General features: G+C 48.3%; 1 protein-coding gene across 1 annotated transcript; it reads right to left on the bottom strand.

The window, feature by feature from the left end:
• Window positions 1-2,598: 2,598 nt before the first annotated feature.
• Window positions 2,599-8,519, bottom strand: CDKN2C (cyclin dependent kinase inhibitor 2C). The gene is made up of 2 exons (XM_082484295.1): window positions 8,128-8,519; window positions 2,599-4,513 (listed from the first exon to the last, which is right to left on the bottom strand). Exons 1-2 carry the CDS (start codon window positions 8,254-8,256, stop codon window positions 4,139-4,141), a joined length of 504 nt encoding a protein of 167 aa, XP_082340421.1. The 5' UTR covers window positions 8,257-8,519; the 3' UTR covers window positions 2,599-4,138.
• Between the last annotated feature and the right edge of the window lie 3,797 nt (window positions 8,520-12,316).

Below are 12,316 nucleotides of genomic sequence, written 5' to 3'. Positions count from 1 at the left end.
TGCGAAGAAACGCGGCGGCGGAGGCGAGGCGGGAGGTGGCGGGGGTGGCCGGAGCCCCGCCGAGCCGCGGGCGGGCGCGGAGCGCTGCGCGGGCCGGTGGCCGCCCGCGGGGCCCCGGCGGTGGGGGGCCGGGGCGAGGCGGCGGCGGCGGCGGCGGCGGTGGAGCCCGCGGAGGAAACTAAATAAATAAAATCAGACTGTTATTTAAGGCGCGTAAATTTAAAAATATTTGGACAGGAAGAGAAAGGGGAGAGGAACGGTAGGAGAGAAGCTAACGGTTTCGGAGCCGGCCCCCCCCCCGCCCGGCGGCCCCGCTCCCGGGCGCGCTCCCCGGGGGCCGCCCGACCTGCCCCGCACCTCCGCCGGCCCCGACCCTCCCCGCCCCCCCCCCGGGCATCCCGGCAGAGCCCTCCGGGAGCACCGACATTTTGAATGCATGTGTTGCGGGGCAGGCTTTGCTGAGACGTGGTGAGAAATCTTTCTTTCTCTCTTTCTTTCTTTCCTTCGTTCTCCTTCCCCCCCCCTTCCCCCCCTCCCCCGCCATGCCCAGTATAACACTCCTCACAAATAAATGCAGAAGCTTTGCTCCCCTCATTTTTTTTTTTTCCGAGGGAATTTCAGCACTTTAGGGAGTAGATAACATTATAATATTACTTCTGGCTGCCCAGTGAATTACCAGGTACACTAGTGAAAGAGACCCTCTTCTTTCTTTCAAAAGCTAAAAAGTGGTGGTTGTCTACTGTTTTAACTCTTTCCTCCTGTGAACAATGCAATGGCATTTCCTACGGAGCCCGTTTCTCATCCCACCATGGAATAAAAGCATTGATTTCATTCCTCTCCCCACACTGAAAGGTGGGAAGAAGGTCTTTTCGTGCACTTCACTGTGCGGTCATTGATGGCACCGGGACAGAGCTGAGTTCACCTTCAAATACCTTCTCATTTACGCTCCCCTGAGTAAGCGCTTTAGGTGCCCGCACCTCTCCCCCTCTTCCCCCCCAGCAGCCCCAGGCCGGCGCTTCCACCCTCTGCTGCCCCAGGTCCAACCCTGCTCGTTCCCTGGAGGGTCTCTTTAGGATCTGCCCCTTTTCAAAAGGAGTTCAGCAGCCCCCGCCGTTGTTCCGAGGACGATTTAGAAACAAAGGTCAAGTGTAAGAGCTTTGCTCATCCGTGTGACTGAAATAGGGGAGAGGGCTCTTTCCCCATAGTTGTGTTCTCACGTAGCCTGGTCAGTGTGAGTCCCGGTACAGCTACAGTTCAGACTCTCTTGCTTCACATTGTTCTGTGCTCGCTGTATTTGTTTCTATTTCTACATCTCATCTCGATCCTATATTGTTTGCTGCCCGTCCCTGGGCTGCCGCAGGGCAGGCGCTGCTCCTGCCTGGGAGCTTTACTTTTCAGTTGGTTTATGTCTCAATAAACGCTCTCAAAAAGATTTCGTTCCATCTCACACGCTCCAGTTTTGTGTCTCCGGGTCAATATTAGTGTCGACATTTTCACAGATATGCGAATTTGTAAAACTGGACTTTTTGATGTTGCCAGACTACTGGGGGGAAAAAAAAAATCATAAAAACCATTGCCGAAACCACATCCGATATTAGAATCCTTGCTCGGTATAAAGATTCCCGGTTAATGAGACTTGCTTTACATTATTTTCTCCTCGTTCAGCAACCGTAAAAAGCCGCAGGAAAGCTGCCCCGTAGCCCAGCCCAGCAGCTAGACACCTTTTAGCACCTCCAGATCCCGTGGGGTGCCCGTAACCCACCAGCTCATTTATTTCTTGGGTTTCCCAGAGGCTTTTTGTAATAACTATTAACTTCTTGGGGCAACAGAGCGTAATTTTCGCTTTCAAAGTATCTAACGAGGATTCTCAATTTATACTATGGTTTCCACTGAACGGGGTGGCTCACAGAGAAAATCCAGCAGTAAAAACAATTAAAACGTACCTTTAAACCAGACTTACCACCGCCCGTGACTCACCCGCTAAGGCTGTAGGCACGACCGTGGTGCGACACGTCCTGGCTTTAAACCTGAACTTCTGGCATGCAATAAAAGCCGCTATTTCTGCCTAGGCGGGGCGTTTTCCTCGGAAAAGCAGTTGGTTTATTAAGCAGCCTCTTGAACTTCGGCTTAGCGTAAATTAAATGCTGGTGGAGCTCAAAAAGGGGCTGGGATGAAGGTTTGGTTTTTTTTTTTTAGTAGCACAGGTGAAAAATGAGTGAGAAAGATGAATATTACCTTTCGGTGTTCAGCTCTGCCGTAGCAGCGGATGGGAGAAATCCGGGTGGCAGCGCGGATTTCTGCCTTATAAGAGTGCGGGGCACTGGTTGTGGAGAAGGAAAAAGCTTGGAAGCATCCTCCAGGACATGAGGAAAGGGAGACGGAGAGCAACAGAGAGCGCTTTGGGTCACTTCACCTCGGGGACCTGTGGATTACGTTGCTCGGTTTTAATATTTCGGGTGGGTTTAATGCTCTTTATACCGGGCGTTTTGTGGGTTATTTCCCCAAACGCGCATCCTATGTGCCGTGCTGCTTGGATTAGTGATCTCTCCGTCCCTTGTGAACAAAAAAAATGATAACAAAAGCGCGCAAAGCTTCATATTTCACAGAGGTTTTTAATCAGAAAACACAGCAGTATGACAGAGCATATAGTAAACGTGACAGACAGTTTCAGCAAATTACTTTTGACTCGAAAACGGTAGTAACTGATTTTGTGGGGACAAAATCTTTTTTTGGTTTGAAGGGTTAAAATCTAAGCTAATATACACCCCCTCCTCTTTTAAGTGCTGTTTTAAGTACTATTCATTTTGCATTGATTTCGAACCTTCTATTTCGCGCAATTAAATTTTAGGCTATTCAAAATAAAGCACTTTAAACTGCCCATCTGTCCAACAGCTGGATCCTGTACAAATATTAGAAGTTTCACGCTAAACTCTTTCCAAAACGGTGCTGAGCGTCGTTAGCTCCTGTTGTGGCTGGAGAGGTAAATGAATTTGGGTCTGACGAATACTCTCAACTGCATTGCAATGGAAAATTTTCAATGGTTAAATTGCCGTTTTCAATGGTTAAATTGGTTTTAGGTGCAAGCAATAACATCGCTTCCCGAATATCAAACGTGCTGCTTCCTAAATGTCACTGTATTCAACAGTTATGATTTGTGACGCGCATCTATCATTAAAATAGTTTATTTCCAGGCAAAACAGAATAGTTGGTGGAAAGCAAGTATTTCTTAAAGAGCATCTAAACTGCGCTCATCTTATGAAACGACCAGAAAACTTGTGTTACAGCCTTCGTGTCCTCTTGCCTCTGACAATGGTTCTCTGCTGCTTGTTTTGAAACTAGAAAAAACGTCTCGTTCATGCACAGTAAACACGAACTACTAAACTGAGCTGTTTAAAACCTCTGGCAATCAAAAAAACCCCACCACTTGTACTGTTTCTGGTAACTAAATTCAAAACCAGCTTGGTGAAAGTTGAAATACACAAAGGGGGAAAGTGTCATCTACATTTAGAAAGTAAGTGACCTACTTCTACAAGCTCCTGTTAGTGTCAAACTGCAGCTATTTCCCAAAGCCTCTAAGCGCCATCCTCTGTCCTCAGGCCAAGCAGCCTTTGACTTCAAGCTCTGCCTGAGCAGGGACTTGCCAGGTGACCCCTTAAAAGGCTGTTTTAATCCCAAACAGGACCTCAAAATCTTAAGGGGGGTGGGGGAACGGGGGGTGGGGGTAGGCAAGAGGGGGAGTTGCGTTGAGAGGTGGGAGAAATCACAGTAAGCTATTTCCTTTTCTTAAAAGTCCAGCAACATTAAGCATGTGAATATGTAACTCTTGTATTAATGACTTAATACGGATGAGCTAAAATAAATTGTAAAACTCGATACTGGAAAACTAGATATGAGCGACAGACATAGACACGGCTGAGTAAATGGCAGGTGTAAGAAATTGCTGGGAGCATGGATTTAAAACATTTCCATTATCTAAAAACCCACCTCTAGAATTTCTTGAGACTTACACTACCAGCTCTTCAAGAAAAAAAAAAAAAATAGAAGTAAGGTTGCAACAAATGTTATTAAAAAGGAGGGGGGGAAAAAAAAAAAAGGCTGAAAGCCTTAATGTCCAAAGGGGAGCCCGTCCGAGTCGGATTTAATTTCTGTCTTCGGGGAATAAGCTGCTGTCCTCCAAGAGCTTCACCACGGCAGATCTCTTGTAGAGCTTGGCCAGGTCGTAGGCGGTGGCCCCCCGCTTGTTCTGGTGGCCCACCTTGCACTCCGCGCACTCCAGCAGGAACGCCACCACCCGCACATGCCCCTCCCGGGCCGCCAAGTGCAAGGGCAGGTTGCCCTCGTTATCCTCAATGTTAACATCAGCTTTAAACTCCACCAGAGTCTGCAGAGTGTCCAGAAAACCCTCTCTGGCTACATCGTGAATTACAGCGAAGCCAGTACTGTCTTTGAGATTGGGATTTGCCCCGTTAATTAGCAATCTCCTGGCAATTTCGGGGTTCCCGAGTTTCATTACCTATGAAAGAAAAAGAAGAGTTGAATACCTCGGGGGGGGGGGGGGGGGGGGGGAATTGCTTCAGCATTAGCTTTAAAGCCTCAATTCTCGTCTCTGGGTTTTGTCACGGCTCAATCCTCATTTAAAACAGGCAGGAGAGCCCCACTCTAAAACTAACGATACACCAGAATATCTAGGTTTTATGTATTTTTTTTTACTAAACTCGGTGAACTGCTGCAAGATGCTATCATTTCGGTGGTAACAGCTTTCTGTCTCAGAGAGAGTAATGTCTGAAACAGGCGGTGTAGAATGGGGATATAATAACTTTTTTTTTTTTTTTTTTTAACGTGGGTTATCTCAGTTTCTTAACATCCAAAAATTAAGTATGGTTCGGTTTTATTTGCCTAAGTATTGACACACCTTTGCATTACTGTTTAATCTCGTTAAACATCAAATATAGGGGATCTGAGGAACAGATATTTCACCTCAGCAACAGTAAATGTAGAATGTGTTTTTATAAGCTTTCAGGTGTTTACATTGTCTGTGCATTATCATAAAACAAATATTTGGACTGTACCATAGTTCTGTCTGCTAAGAAAAATAAATGCTAGAAGAAATTTTTCTCCCCAATATTTGTGTTTCATTATGTCACCCAAAAAGGAGAAGTTAAAAGGAATGTTTCAAAGTTCCAGCAGTTTTCTTCAAAAAACAGTATATTATATTATACTTTCCTAATTTCACTACAAGTAAACTGTGAGTATATTCAGTTGTTAAAAAACATCAATTAAAAAAAGAAAACAACAATAATTGGATTTTTTTACTGTTCCTCTGAGGAAAAAAAAAAAAAAGCTTCTTTAAATTTTCTCGATTGCATCATAAAACTACCATAATTAGAACGCAAATCTCTCTTATTTGTGACTTAACTGCTTGCACCGATTTCCCCCAAATCCCTCATTTTTGTTGTCTCAAAGACTTTCAAAAAATGAACACGGTAATGTATAATCTCCAGCCTATAGGCAGCATTTTCCTGTTCTTGTTATTGCTCTCACTATAAGTGTCAAATTCGAAAAAATACCTTTCTTATTTTCTTAGAAACCTCCACACACCGATTTGAAAATCTCAGTAAAAAAAAAAATAAAAAAATCTGCATAAATGAGCATTACAGTGCATTAGATTTAACATAATGTGCAATTTCTACAAGGCATTTGCTGAAAAACTCTCCTGGTGAAAAAATATGTATTAGGCTTTTTAAGAAAAAGCAAGCTATAATAAATATAATTACTGCAGCATTTGCACCCTAAAGCAGCCCAATATATTATATCTACAGAGAAGAGTAAAAGTGCAGATAAGCCAGGCTGGGGTTCAGGGAAAGAGTTTTCTCTGTGCCCCAAAGCTTCCAGCTCCGAATGTGTCATTTCTTTCACTTCTGACTAGAGATGGAAGCGATGTAAAAGAAAACAAGAGCATTGTGATCTCTTTTTCTTGAATAAAATCTGGACATTTTGGTCCCTTTTTGAGGGCCCGGGCTGTATTATTTTTGAATTCAAAACATGTATTTGGTTTAAGTGGGAGTTTGCTGTGTTCAGGCTGGGGGACTGAAGGCTTCAGTTAAAGATGCGGGGGGGGGGGAAGCATATAAAAGGTGATGCTATTGGGAGGTGGGCTACAACTGTACAGCAAACGCCCTTTATTTTGCAAAGTTTCACTTGGGGGAGAGAGGCAAAGAAGGCGAAAGCATTAATTGAATAAGTCTGACGAAGTGCACAAGGGCAGGACATGTATTTGAGGCCTGCATAGGTACACTTCGTCAGAAACAAAAAGTACAGAGCAAGACAAGCTGAGCAGTTGATTAATTAAACATAAAGGCAGAAGAAAAATATAAATTCATTGGTATTAATATAGGAGCATTCTCTCCGTTTTAATTGAGAGGGAGATTATGGAGAGATTATCTCAGCTGTGGAGAGTGCAGTGACAGAGAAGCTCTTTCGAGCGTGGTCATGCACCCACAGCACATTTCGGGATGATACATATTGAAAATAAGTCGACAGATTCTCCTGTTTTGATTTTTGTTGTGGTTCATTAACTCCGTTATGATTAGGCAGCGATAAGAAGCATTGTTAGGACACGGATGCTTGTTTAATACAGCTGGATGCTATGTCATTGTGTAAAATATGCCTTAACTCAGGGTACGGACAGTTAGCTGCTTTTAGGAAAAAAAAAAATTACATTACTGTAGGACAAATCGGTTTTCAGCTCTCATCCCGAGGATAAACCAGCTAACTAAATGTTTCCTGCTTCCTTAAAGAAGTTAGTTTGTGTAAGTTTTTAATTTAAATCCTTTCACTCTCTTAAAAGTTGCTGCAAGTGCCTGCACTGCCATGCGATGCCCTATTTAGGTGCTAACAGGACAGAGAAGAGCTCACAGATCTCCAGCTTCAGCGAAATTGTCAAAAAAGGGTCATTCCTGCTTTTTTAGCGAGAGGTGCTTATTTTCCAGCTCTAACATTTTGACGTTAAGCCAAAGAAAAAAAAAAAAAAGCTGTAAATATCTCGAGCACATTCGCAAGCTCTATGCTGTTTAAAAAACCCAATTTCAGAAATGATTATCATGGTTTCGGGGGAGGGGGGCAAAGCAGTTAACAAACGATTTTTCTAATGTGTGAAATTAAAAAGACCTATAGGTCCACTTCCACATTTCATTACCTACACCTTAAGTACAAATAACCACACATATTTCCCCCCTCTCCTCCGGACTTATAAATCACTTCTTTCACTATTTGGTAGGCATTCTAGCTTTTTCGCCATCATTATCTGATATTATTAAAAGCAAAATCTTTCATCAGCTCCAATAGTTCGCAGTTGGACGAGTTCCAACTCCTGCCTGCACAGCCACACACTTAAAAATTAGGACATAGCACCCTATACGATCAGAAAGGAAATAGCTGGAACCAGTGCCCTGCCAGCCGATCTGAAAAAGCACATTTTGAAGCCTTAATTATGAATGAAAAGGCAAGTGATTCAGCTGGACCCCTGACTCGGGGGGCTAACTCTTAATGTACATCGGAGGTCCTGGGTTCTGAGCAGCATGCTTCCCAATGAGAAAGGTCATTCCTCACAAACAGCGTCTAAAGGAAAAGTACCATCCACAGCAGCCCCCAGAACCGAGACAAGCCACGATTTAAAAGCATATTGCAGGGAAGACAAAAAAAAAAAAAAAAAAAAAAAAAAGGAAAAGAAAAAAGGAGGAAAAAAAGAGATAAATCCTAAGCTTCAGAGAACAGCACATTTGTGTTTACAGACCTGCTATGAAATCCTGCTCACCTAAGCTGATTTCTTTTCATCTCAGCTCTCTCATTCCTTGCCTCCTCCCCACGAAGTTACAAAATATTAGCAAACTCGCAGCCCGTTTGACATTGAGGGTGATCCCCGATTGAAATAATGGTTTTGACCAGTTTTATTTCAAGTACGTCATTTTAGGGAGTTGGAGCCACTAAAGTTATAAAATATGGCATCCAACGAGTTTGAAAAACCACTCGAATTTCATCCACCAGCCTGTTTAAAACGTTGTCTTTTTTGGAAACCCGGGTCACGTAGGTACCAGTGATGAAATATTTTCTCCCTCTCTGGATACCAACCTGCAGCGCAGTCCTCCCAAATCCATTTTGTGCATTGACGTTTACATTCTTTTGCAACAAATTAGTAAGTTGCACTAGGTCCCCCTTGGCAGCCGCGGACGCCAGCTCGTTCCCAGAAGGCTCGGCCATTCTTTAGGGTGACTGACGATCGGAAAAAAGATGAGATTTTTTTTTTTTTTTTTTTTTTTTTTACCCAGGCATGGCATCGGAGACTGACAGAAGGATTGGGATGGTTAATCTTCTGGAGTAGACCTTGTAGTAAATACTCGTAAAAAACCTCCTTGCCAAGAGCCCGCCCCTAACTCACACGTGATTATTCAGCAAAACTGCAGCTCCACTTGAAAGAAGATTTCTTTGCTTCCACATATAGAGTAACTCCTATTAAAGACTTTGGCCACTTTCGCGGGGGGGGGGTGGGGGGGAGGGGGGATAGATTAAAAGCTATGCAATATATCATATATGTTACAGGTAACATATATATACACGTACACCGGAGACTCACTCAGACCTGAGATCTTTGAAGAAGAAGACAACCCACCCTGTTCACAGTTGGGATCTGAAACTTTAGCAGCAACAGCTCGGAGGAAAAGTCTTCTGTAGCAGTGTGCATCCACTCCCGCTCGGGATCCCCCCTTTCATCCCACACCGCCGCCTCTAGTCCGGGCTGAGCAGGGACGAGAAGGACGATCCGCGCCCGCGGAGGACCCTGCGCGGCGGCGGCTGCCCGGCCGCCCAGTTCGCTCCCTCGGCGCTCTGGCTTCCCGCAGCAGCTTCACTCCCGCCGACCCGCGTAGCCTCCGCGGGCGCGATCCCGGCCGGCGGCCGCCCCCGCCGGCGGCAGCGGCTCCGGAGCATCCAGGAGGGCGGCGGGTCAGCGGGCGGCGGCGGCGGCGGCGGGGGGGGGGGGGTGCTGCCGCGAACCGCCGCCCGCGCTCAAAGCGCGGAGGATCCGCGGAGCGGGGCCGTCTCCACCGCCCGCCGGGGCCCCGCCGCCGCTCCCCGGCGACACCCGCGCCTCTGGTCCCGGTCGGGGCGCGGGGGGCGAGCTCGGGCGGGGGCAGGGGCTGCGCGGTGCCCGCCGCTGCCCCGGCCCGGCTCTGCCCGGCAGCCTCCCGGCGCGCAGTGACAGCCGCCGCTCGCCTCCGCCTTCGGCTCCGCGAAATGAAGCTGCACTTGCCGGTCCGCGGTCGCTGCCTCCGCCCGCGACTTTGCGCTCCCCCTTTTTTAAGCACAAACAATCGCTACTTCTGTTTCCTACGGACACGAAGCCGGTTTCTCTCTCTTTTTTTTTTTTTTTTTCCTCCCCCCCCCCTCCTTTTTTTTTTTTTTTAACCTCATCAGCTTTTTTTGAAAAGAAAAAAAATTTGAGCGCTTTTTGAGCTGAAACACCCGCCCACATTTTAACGGCAGAGATTTAAGGAGGCGCGGCGGAGTTACGGCTCCGGCCGGGCAGGAAGGCCTGCAGCGGCGCCCGCCCGCCCCTCGCCCGGCCCCGGCCCCGGCCCCGGCCCCGGCTCCGCCGTGCAGGCCCCGGCCCCGGCCCCGGCGCTGCAGCGCGGCGCCGTGTGTCGTCCCCTTTGCCGTGCAGCCCGGGCACGGCGCTGCCCCGCCACAGCCATAACAGTCAGGGTGCTTTTAGGAGGAGCGCTGCTGGGGCCTGGGGGGGGGGGGGGGGAGGGGGGAATAGGGAGGAGGGGGTAATGAAAGGAAAAGGAGGTTTTAGCACCGGGAGGCGCCGCGCCCCTGCGGGAGGACCGGGGATCGGGGGGCGGGAGGGCGGCCTCCCGCCGCGGCTCTGCCCCGCCGCGGCCCCCCGGTCTCCACCTGCCCGCGGAGCGGGGGGGGGGGGGGGGGGGGGGCGAACGGACCCGCACACGGACCCGCAGCCGGTCCCGGCCTCGCTCGGCTCCCCGCCGGGCGGCGGCTCCGGGGCCGGGGGTCCAGCCCGGCAGCGAGGCGGGGTCCTCTCGCTAAGGACAAGGTCAAGGCTGAAGGGTCAATGTCAAGTTGTCTTAACGGTGGGAGGCGACCGGCCACGGCAGCGCTCCTCGCTTTCCGCGTTCCTGGTGTCCTTTGATTGATTCGAAAGTGCCATTTTGAGGGGGAGATGCACCCCGCCACCGGGGGGACGTGAGGGCTTCGCCGGTCCTTCGGAGGGCGAAGAAGTGCCGGCGGTACAGCACGGAGATCTCACCGCCCTTCTGCCTAACAGCATTTAATGTCTTAAAACTGCTTTAATGGCCGGATTGCTTTAAGTTTCAGGGAGCCCGGGAAGGCAGCCTTGTGCCAAAGCGAACCCTGCGAGAGGTAAGACGCAATGTCACGGCTCCCCGATAAGCACACACCGGTGGCGGAGGCGATCCCGCCCGTCTGTTTTCTGCGGGGACGCTCCGAGAAAGCGAATTTGAATGTAAACAGGCGTGAGGCGGCGCGGGGAGATGGGTTCGCGGGGGAACCTGCCCGGCAGTGGCACCGGCTCCTCCCGGGAAACCCGCCGCCGGCAGCCGGGCAGGGGCGGGGGGCGGCCGGGGCCTGAGCTGCGGCACCGGGGACGAACCTGCCACCCGGGAGCCGCTGTGACTTCTGCATCTGAGTCTCCTCGCAGCTCCGGGGGCTTCGGGCTTCGCAGTTACATTTTCCTGCACTGATACCCCCCTACCCCCCCGCCCCCTCACACACTGGTTGGTGAAAATACGAAGGTGACAAGTAACGAACTGCCTACCCACGGAGCAGGGAAAGCTCAAAATCTCAGCTGACCCCCCACTCACGCTCCCACCAAAGAGGGAAAAAGAAAGAAAGAAAAAAAAGGCGTATTTTTAAGGGCCTCATTATGATAATTCTCGGCCAGAAGCAATAGTGCTAATAGTTTTGTAAACAAAAATACGAATGGTAATTTCCCTCAAAGTTAACTCTAGAAATGTATGTATCTAAATAACATTTATGTACTCAAATATAATCGTTTTTCTGCATAAGGAAGGAATTTATATGCAAAACTTCGAATATTCAGTCAGGCGGCTTATAAATGACTTCTTTTGTGACTAAAATCCACAGGCTATGGTGGTCTTACCTGTTGCTAACATACTGCAGAATTAGACCTGCAAGTCTTACAACAGTTCCCCATTTTTTTCTGTTTTGTTTTGATTTACAGTTCGGAATAAAGCCCCCATCTTCTGTTAATCGTGCCACATTAAAATATTTAAGCAAAGGGTAGCCGGGCTGCTGCAGGCCTCCTGCAAAAAGCTGCCGGGCCAGAAATGCCATCAAACCTCCTTCACCGTGCGGGTCTGTAAAAAATCTTTGCAGAAATCAGCACGTTAATCGTGATCATTTCTTCTCAAGAATGATGAAGATACTCCTCCTAAACCAGAAAAAAAAAAATCGCCCCAATCGGCTCCAAAATCAGCAGCCAAAACACCTTCTGGAAGGAGATATTATCGCTGGGCGTTGCAGGGAGTAAAATAAGCGAGTGTCACCCCGGCTCCCTAATTTGTGTGACACTGGTTGGAGGGAAAAAGGCCACCTCGAGTGGCTGAGAGTGAGGGGTTGTGAGAAGCAGAATAGAAACTTTCGCTGTGACTTGAACGTGAACTTCCTGCGACATGGGGCACGTGCACCTTTTCACCTTTTCTTCACGTTCAGGATCAAATCCTTCCTGTTTTGATCTAATATAGATATCTTTATTTAAAATATGACTGTAATAGACGTGAACGCCGTGTAACTAATCTTGACAACATACCTATAGCTTCGATTCGTGCCAGGAATTAATTGGCTTTGATCCAATTGCTAAAACTCGCTTTTCAGCCTTTATTATAGTTACTCTCTAGTAATGTGTGGGTGGATTTGTTTGTAATTTAGCATAGGCTGTCCCTGGCATTGCACCATACCTTGTACCAAGCACAGAACTGTCTGTAACATCAAACTGGGGGGGAGGAAAAAAAAAGGGCAGGTGTGAGGGCAATTACTTTATCATCCCTCCGCTCGGTGGTGGGGCGCTCCAATTGTTAAGCCAACGTCAGCGGGCAATAAAAACCTCTCGGCAACCCCCGCCAACATAAACTAGAGCAGGAACACGATAAAAACATAATATTCAGCTTCTCTGACACCCTGGCTTTGCATCGCAACGGGACGTTTCAGTGTGGCCTCAGCCCGCCTGGAGACCCCCCGCACGGCCCCGCCGCCGCCAGACACC

Source organism: Vanellus vanellus (assembly GCF_965231255.1).
Source record: "Vanellus vanellus genome assembly, chromosome: 5".
Taxonomy (NCBI): Eukaryota; Metazoa; Chordata; class Aves; order Charadriiformes; family Charadriidae; genus Vanellus; species Vanellus vanellus.
This window is presented reverse-complemented; position numbering and strand designations above follow the sequence as displayed.